General features: G+C 46.2%; 1 protein-coding gene across 1 annotated transcript in view; it reads left to right on the top strand.

Moving 5' to 3' along the window:
• Positions 1-9,183, top strand: part of PPM1L (protein phosphatase, Mg2+/Mn2+ dependent 1L) — an 81,925-nt gene that overhangs the window by 58,600 nt on the left and 14,142 nt on the right. Inside the window, exon 2 of the mRNA XM_029962298.1 lies at positions 4,821-4,995. Coding sequence (XP_029818158.1) covers positions 4,821-4,995 — 175 coding nt within the window. The remainder of the gene's footprint in view (positions 1-4,820; positions 4,996-9,183) is intronic.

The raw sequence follows: 9,183 nt of genomic DNA, 5'->3' as shown, positions 1-9,183 counted from the left end.
AGCCACTTTGTTCTCTGTGCCTCACAAAATCCTGTGTGGAGAAATCCCTTGATCTGCTCTCCTGGTTTTTTAGGCATCCAAGTTCAGCTGATTGCCCTGGAATTCTGCCTTTCTCCCTTTAGACCATTTTAAAAGGAGCCCCAACATTTGCCCTTCCCAAACAGCATCTCAGCATCCCCTGGGAATTCTCAGTGGTAGAGGTCCTTAAAGACATTATTTCCACCCATTGCCTGCATATTCCCAAGTGGATTTGAGCTGTCCCAGCCAGCTGGAAAATATCATATCTTTAGAAGCACTTCCCAACCTGTTCCTGCCCTGTTCTGCCTCAGGATTTTGGTTGTTTGCCTCGGATTTAGCTGCCAGTTGAACCCAACAAGGGTGGGGTAGTGAGTGGTACATTAAATATTGAACTTCCATGGCCTCACCTGTCAATAGTTCTTGTACTCAGCAGTACAAATACCTGGATTTTTCCTTATTACACGTGGATTTGTAGAACCTTTTCTGACTGCCTTTCCCAGCTCCAGGTCATTTTCCTCTTTAGTCTCCAGTTGTTTCTCAGTGTTTGTTGTTCTTTCATACTTGGGTGGTGTTCTGACTGTGTCTGTGTGTCTGTGAGCTGGAGATGACTTAGCCAGGTTAATTCCAGGTTTTTATGCATTGGGATAGTTTTCATTCAGATCATTTCTCTGAGGTTTGTTCCCTGTATCTTCTTTTCTCCTTGGACTTGCAACTGTTGGACCTTTTGTACTGTCAAGCCTCAGAATTGTTCTTCCTTTGAAGTCTTTTGTCTTTATTATGTTGTTTTCTCCTTGAAGAATTAATCTTCACCTTCACACAAGCTGTCTTTTGACTTCCTTATTTTAGGGGGCTTCTCAGTGCTGGAACATTCCACACCCAAACTGGTTTTTGGGGTGCTCTGAAATACATAACCAGTAATATCCAAAAGAGACATCTTTGCATGGTCGCTATTTATAAAATCCTGGAATGGTTTGGGTTGGAAAGGACCTTAAAACCCATCCAGCCCCACCCTCTGCCATGGGCAGGGACACCTTCCAGTATCCCAGTTGCTCCAAGTCCTGTCCAACCTGGCCTTGGATCCACTTCCAGGGATCATCTGGAAGAATGATGATCATCATCTCTGAAGAAGGAAACTTGCAGTGACCCACATGTCTTTGGAGGGAAAGGAAACCTGTGGAAAACAGGGGGAGTGAGATGTGACAGAGGGATCTTGGTGTGGGAGCTACACCCCAGTGCCACACTACAAACTGGATCCTGTATTTCCCCTGCTCCCTGAATGTTTGCAGCAGCTGGGCAGGGAGAATTAATTGTCTCAAGAACATTAAGATCATAAATCTGTGGGGTCCCTCCTCCCCCTGTAACTCCTGGGAGTCGGTGCCGAGAGTTGGTCTGAGGCAGCAAAGTCTCCATCTTCCATTCCTTAAATTGGAATGGTGTGACTGTAAATAATGGCTGTTCCAGCTAATTTTGGTCCCTCGGTGCTTCCCATGCCCGTGTTCTGCTCTTCCCATGGCCTTTGTTTGGCTTCACAGGGTCGTGGAGCCACTTAACCCTCATCCTAATTAACACATTTTGTCACGGAGCACTCGGGTCGCTCCTGGAATGTTCCCACTTGTGCCCACAGAGGGAATCTCTTCCCTGTGTGAGCATTTGTGTGGAGAACCATGTAATTTAGGTTATGTTCTGCCTCCCTCCTCCTCCCCCTCCCCACCACGGGGTGAACAGCATTCCCAGGGCTTTGCCTCTTGGAAAGGGTCTTCCATTTTCCCCCGGCATTTATCAGCCAATAGCACCATTTCATGAGACCTGTCTGAGTGTTTCAAGGGCCAAAAACATGCAGGATTTGGTGAAATTTGAATTTGAAAGGTCAGGTGGGTTGGTGAAGTCAGGGTTTGGGATGTGGTGAGCCTGTGGAACATGAAGAGGATGAGGATGAGGAAGGATGCAGCTCTCCCTGCTGGGTATGGTGGGTTCCCACCCACCAAAACTCTGCTGCACGTTGGAAACCTTTCCAAAATCCCCCAAATAAGTGTGTGAGGAGATGCTTTGTCAAGCCACCACTTGACTTTTGAAGTAGCTTCATAAAGAAACCTCTAGTTAACCATTTTAGACCTTTCCTTCCCCACGTACGAAGCGGCTCCCAGAAGGATCCACTTGAGAGAAGCAGAACAAATTTCAGCGTGTGGTTGGCATAATTTATAAAAGGCAAATTTACTTTGAGTAAGGATTTCTCAGCAGTTAAAAACTGTGAGCAGATTTGGGGAGGGTGACAGAAGGACACTGGCTGTGTTTGGGGTTCAGTTTGCTGCAGAACGAGGGATTTCAGCAATTCCTGATGGGATTTTTATCAGGGATTTTTTTTTAGTGCACAGAGTAAAATGTGATTTTTTTAATTTTTTTTTTTTTTTTGTGAATAAGCTTTTCAAGTGTATTTTATTGCATGTAGACATTTTGAAATATATTCTCTACATATGAAATATTAATTTTCCATGGTAGGACAAAATACCCTAAAGTCAATTAAGGTATTAAAGCCAATCCTGTATTTAATTTGGAGGAGGGTGTTTCAGACTGGAAGCAGATTCATGGGGGATGGTGGAGTTTCAATTTATAAAAGAAGTGGCTACAGCTCCGAGTTGTTTTCCCACAGGGATGAGGGAGAATGCCCAACAAATCTAATCCCTGAGCTCAGGTGTTTTCCAGGAGCAGCTGCATTTGTAATTCCTTCCTGTAAGAGGGACCATACAGAGGAAAAGAGGATAAAGCTGGTCTGGAGCTTCAAAAATAGGTTTTTCACCTTGATTTCTGCCTGTGACACAAACCCATAGATTAATGAAAAGAGATTTTGGGAATGCAGGGGGACCTCAGGACTGGCTGGAGGAGGAGCAGCATCCCAACAAATGGGTCTGCACCAAAATCCATGAGGGAGGCACATGGAGGGAGTTCCTGGCCTGGTCAGAAGTTGAGTCTCGTGGTCTGTGGGATGAGATGGAGAGCTTGGAAATGGGGGAAGTCATCCTTTTTTAAGTGCTGTTTGATTTTCATTCACCTGGCACAGCTGGCTTCTTGGTCTCTTTAAAACCACGATCACAGAATCCCAGATTGGTTTGGGTTGGAGGGACCTTAAAGCCCATCTCATTCCAAACCCCTGCCATGGGCAGGGACACCTTCCCCTAGCCCAGGCTGCTCCAAGTCCTGTCCAGCCTGGCCTTGGACACTCCCAGGGATGGAGAATCCACAACTCTCTGGATGAACACCTGCACTCACCCCCTCACATTATTTCTTTTTCAATATCCAGTTACTTTGAAAAACTGAGATAAAATGGCTTTTGCCCCGAGTAGGATGTGGCACAATCCATCTGGTCCCTGCAGTGCAGCTGGAATGGGATTACTGCCACAGGGCTGAGCCCCTTTCCTGCTCCAAAGGGAGAGGAGTTTAAATCTTTGGAGTTTAAATCTTCGATAACATCTCCACACAAGGATAAAGGCCGTGGGCTAAGCAAGTGTTGGGTTTTGCTTCTCACTGAGGGGGGAAAGCCCCCACCTGTGAGATCACACTTGGAATAGGTGTCATCCCTATGGAAAAACTTGATGATGGTCCCGATGGTTTTCCCATCTGTCTCCTGGTTTCCACTTCCCAAGGTCTTTGGGACAGGATGGGTGTTTTTCCCTCCACGTGTACGGCCTGTATGGTACCAACATTCACTCACTGGCACAAGATGTGTTTCAGAAAATGAATGTGCATCAATTCTGCTTTTCTTCTGCTTGAGAATTCCTAAATTCTCCCTTAGGGAGAGCACAAAAATCCCCCCCCCTCAGAGTCAAACCTCTTCTCAAAGATGACACACAAATGCCTGAACTTGGGCTAAATTAATCGCTGTCCAATGTATCTTTTGGCCTTCCCAGGGAAGAAAACAACTATAAAAATGTAACATTAGTTACTCTGGACTCAGGTGGAGAGTTCCTTTAGTTTTCCCAGAATAATTCCCTCGGTCTCACATGGCTCAGCGTGCAGAAACATGGAACACAACTTCAGGGATATTTTAAGGTTGCAATTTAATCGGTGATTGACTTTGGAAAAGTAAACATAACCCCAGGAAGAGCCTGTTGGAGAGCAGAGGTAACTTCTGGTCAGTCCTAGGCCTGGAATAAAACAACCTTGCTATGATTTATTTTCCTCTTTTTTCTCGAGGTTGGCAGGAAAGCTGGAGCAGGGAGCAGCATCCCTTGCTGCATCCTGCTTTTCCAGCTCCAAAACCAACTCCAACCCGTGCCAGAAGGAGGGAATTCCGATTCCCTCTTACAGTGGGAGTGTGATACTCACAGGAGAGGGGTGGTAGTGCTGAAAAGCAGGAAGCCAGGGTGTGTTGGGGTCTCTCAGAGCCCAATTCCAGAGGGATGGAACTGGCACCTCTGCAGGGGCAGATGCTCTCCTTGTTACTACTACCTTACTACATTGTTACACCAGGCTGTGTAACACCAGTACAACCATGCCACCTTGTGTCAGCTGCTGTCTCCTCGTGGCCTCGAGCAGTCAGAGAGAGAAATTCTGACAGTTTTCTGCCAGTGGATGCACTTTGTGCTTTAAAATTCGGAATAAAGACGTTGGATTTCGTGGTTTTGTTTTCCAAATACCTCAGCGCCGAAGTCGAGCTGCTGGGGGGGGTGTGGGTGACTCTGGACTGCCCCAAACTCCCTGCTGGAGGGTGGGTTGTGTCCTACCTCAGGGGAATTCGGTCCATTATGTATCCCTGACTCTAATTAATAAATAGGAACTAATTAAAGCTTTGCCTCTTCTCTCGCCAGTCGGCGGCAGAGTACGTGAAGTCCCGCCTGCCCGAGGTCCTGAAGCAGCACCTCCAAGACTATGAGAAGGACAAGGAGAACAGTGTCCTGTCCTACCAGACCATCCTGGAGCAGCAGATCTTATCCATCGACCGGGAGATGCTGGAAAAGCTGACTGTGTCCTACGACGAAGCAGGTACGGCCGTGTCCCTTTGGAAGTTACATTTTCCTGCAGCAAGAAAGCTGCTCAGCTCAGTCTCTCCCCAAACAACCCCGTGCTGGAAGGTTGAACTTTGTCCTCACAGGTATGAGGTGACTCAGTGAAATATTTCTTCCTCCTCAGGCTGAGATAGAAAATGTTCCCCTTGAGTGATGGAGTGTCAACCAACTGAGAGGACACTTCTTCTTCTCCCAGCACTTTGTCCTCTGGGCACTGATGGTGATTGATCTGCCTGTGCCTCCTTATTGTCTCTGCTTTTTTGCTCTTTTCTCCTTCACAACTAACTTATTTTTGGGCTTTCCCAGCTCAGAGTGTGCTGGCTGGTCCCAGAACCTGATTTGAAATGTCCACGATGCACGTGGACAGTAAAACCCAGGTAGTTTGTGTGGTTTGGAGGCATTTTAACAGTGCAGTTCCAGGGGTTTTCAGCTTTGATATTTCCTTTTTACTAGCATGTTGTTCTCTAGTAGGTAGAAATCTCTTCCAGCTTTTAGATCCTTCAGAGTTGTCCTGATGCAGGGACTCCTTTACAGTTACAAGGAAAAAACACACTCTTGATGCTTTTCACTGATTTTCCAAAATAGCCCCCAATAAATGCTGTATGCCCTGAATTTTACCGAGTTTCTTAGTGTTTAAATAAATTATTAACTTGCAACCTTGCAAAGAAAGAATCAAGCAGACAGAGCAGTTCATGATTTTACTGCTGAATTAATATTCCTGGCAAGGAGTTGGGCTGGAGGTGTGTATGGAGATCTGAAAGATCCTGTTCTTTGTTCTCCACTCGTGGCTGAGGGCTGGAACTCACCATCTCCTTTCATCCACAGCCCCACCAACCACCAGCCTCAGGCAGCCTTGTAGTACAAAAAGAGGGTTTATACTTAGTATGACCCCACTTTGGAGTTCTTTCTTATCCCTGGTGGCACTTCCTTGCTCCATCCCTCCCCTGGTGCCCTTGGGGAACTGTGCTGAGCTCGGCTCCAGGTTTTCCTCCCAGCTGCTTTAGGCAGGAGCCTTGAACTCATAACTGGGTTTTTCACCCTGTTTAGATGGGTTTTCACTCTATTTAGATGGTTTTTCACCCTCCTTAGATGGTTTTTGCAGACACTGCCCTGTGGATCCCTCTGGGTTGGTTTCTGCACCCTGATGAATTTGCCACCATCCGAGTCCCTCGTCACTCCCAGCTCTGGCAGACCCAGCCCTGCCAAGCTGCTGGTACTTTATTCTATGATTTCTACTCACACTGCAGTGCCCTGAAGTGCTTAAGATGCTCCAACTACTTATCAGCTTTGTTCAGGCTCCTCCTCAGCCTCCCACTCACCAGCAGTGAGGTTCTCTTGGACCTCCTTTGATCTCGAGGGCGCTCGAGCAGCTCCAAATACCCTTTGCAGATGGAGCTCACAGGGTGCTCACGGGGCTGGGAGCTCTGCTGGAGTCAAGTAATTACAAAGCTCTGTCTCTTTATTGATGATATCCCCTCATTAACCCAATAAATAAGGCTGGTTCCCTCAACTCCTGTGATCTGAGGTGCTCTGGAGCCCCGGGTGCTGCCTTTGCAGACAGAAGGAGCTCAGAGTCACCCAAGTTCTCAAAATCAAGAGTTAAAATGAGGGTGCAGAACATCTCCTTAATCACACATGGGCCTGTTTTTAATGATGCATAAAAAAAATCAGCTTCCAAAGTTGTTGCTTCTCTTTATGTCTTTTCACGCAGAATTTCCCAGTCCGGTGAGTCGTGTGAATCTTGTCCCCTGGTTTGGTCACTCCAGCTCTCCAGATATTTTGATGGATGGGATTTTGTTAGGAAGGAGAAAATGAAATGGAGGAAATCACTGACTCCTGTCAGAAGGAAAAAAAAGCTTTTTCCTCTATGGAAAACTACGTACAGCGAAAATTAAGATTAAAATTGCTTGAAACCCATATTTGGGGATTTCTGTCACACAATAAATAATCAGGTGCAAATGAGAAGCCACAGAAATAACTGGTTTAGGAAAGTCCCAGCATTTACACACATTCAGAAGGGAGAGACAGCAGAGCTGTAAATAAAACCCCCCAAATTTCAGCTTCCCAGTCAGGTGGAGACACCTCTAGAGATGAAAACACGGTGAGGGAGCCCTGTCATCATCCTAATCATGGCACTTGTTTACTAGAAAGGCAGAAATAGTGCTCCCTGCTCTTGAAACAAGATGTGATTGTGAGCAAAGCACAGAAAATGGGCAGTTAAATAGAACTGAGCAGCTGTGGGTGATCCCAGGTGCTCCAACCAGTCAGCTCTTGGGGAGGGGGCATTTTCCTTTTATTGGCCTTTTTCCACACCAAAATCAACTCAGGGAGAAACTCCAGCTGCTGGTGGGACAGGAAAAACGAAAGAAACAGTCTTTCAAAATCCAAATTGGGAAAATGAAGTGCTTGTGGTGAAAGGGAATTAGTTGAGGGATCAACCAAACCCACCCTGGAGTGTGTTGTCAAGGGTTTCATTTCAGCAATCACGTGGAATTCTGCCACACGTCAGCTGGGGGAACTGGAAAGGGAGATGTTTAAGGTGATCCAGGGGTCAGTAGCTGCATGTACAGGAGCATTTCCACACCTTTTCCGTCCAGGAAACCTTTCCCATCCCTCTTGGAAGGGCCATTTTCCAAGAGTTTGCAACCCCAGCTCGCTCCATTCTCCCAGGAGTGTCTCCCAAAGGGGGTAGAATCCAGTTGCATCCCTTTGCCCAGAATCAAACAGAACTGCCCTAAAATGCCTTGGGCTTTGGCACAATTTTGCAGGTTGATTTGGCCTTTCTGACGAGATTCAATATTAATAAAACTCAGCTTCCGTGGGCTCAACATCCCAGTGCCTCTCTGGGAATCTTTTCCCTTCAGGAAATCAATCCCTCGGAGCACCCAAATAAAACGAATCCGTCTGAAAACAGCCAACGCTGGCAAGATTTGAGGTTTGACTAAGGAAGCTTTACAAAATGAAAGGAGGCCAAAAGTGACAGATGGATACAAATCCTCTCATAATCTTTAAATCCCTTCGTTTAAAAAGTGGCATTCTTGACTGAGGCCGAGGTAATTTTGTGCAGGAATATTTTCTCCCGCCGATGCTTTGTCGGCCCCTTAATCCTATTCCTTTGATTTATGGCACCTCCAAACATCCAGGGTGGAAAAACACAAAGTTTGGGCATTTAAAGGCAATTTTTAGAATTTTAACAGGGAGGTCAAACCTGCTGGGAGATTCCAGAGGTGGTTTTGTCCTGTGAGCAATTGTTTTTTCCGTAATGGATGGTCCCTCTCCCCTCAGAGTCCTGTAGAAATTGAGTTTCATTATTGCCCGACAAAAGAGATGAATTCCAGTTTTCCCTGCTGTCAGGCAGTCAGGGAAGATATTGATATTTAGGAGCTGCATCCAGAGCCAGGTGTCAGCCCAAAAATGTGCTTTCTGAGGTGATGTTTGCTGGGTGCAGCTGTGGGTGAGGTGGGGGGTTGAGCTCAGCCTTCCCTGGGATGCCCCTTTTCCCAGGACACTGCTCCCTTTCTGCCACTGCAGGAAGGAGGTGTTTTCCCCCCAGAGAAAATGCTTACAAGGAGAAAATGAGAACATTAAAGCAGGAAAGTTGCAGCAGAAATCATAAATAACAGGGATAATAAATGCTTTGTTAGGGAAAAATGTTTTTTTTTCTCTCTGCAAAGAGCTTTAACAGGGGATTTATCATTATGCTCTATTGCAGTGAGGATAAATAAGTTACCTGTGGTGGGATGTGGTGGATCATTCTCAGAGAAACACGTTAAAAATGCAGAATAAATCTGTTGGATTTATATCTTTCCTTAAAATTAAAACAAAATTACTGATCCAGAGTCATTCTTGGGTTGTGCTTTAGGGCTCTGTTTGGTCCTTTGGGGAAATATGGGAATACACTTCCAATAGTAATAACTCACCAGGTGTGTTTAAATCCTTGTCCTGACAAGGAGTTTTGGGAGTGTTTCTCTCCCAGCCTTGGCTAAAGCTGTTCCCAGGGAGGCAGAGCTTGGGCTCACCCTGCTGAGAGCAGACACCTGTAATCCCACAACTGTGCAGGGACAATGATCCCGCAGGAACATGGAATAGTGCTGGAAGTGAAATGGCCTGAGCCTGAAAAATGACTGAAAATCTTCCTGTAAGTTTTTAGGAGGGTTTATAAGAG

Source organism: Manacus vitellinus, unplaced genomic scaffold (assembly GCF_001715985.3).
Source record: "Manacus vitellinus isolate BGI_N305 unplaced genomic scaffold, ASM171598v3 scaffold_45_pilon, whole genome shotgun sequence".
Classification (NCBI taxonomy): Eukaryota; Metazoa; Chordata; class Aves; order Passeriformes; family Pipridae; genus Manacus; species Manacus vitellinus.
This window is presented reverse-complemented; position numbering and strand designations above follow the sequence as displayed.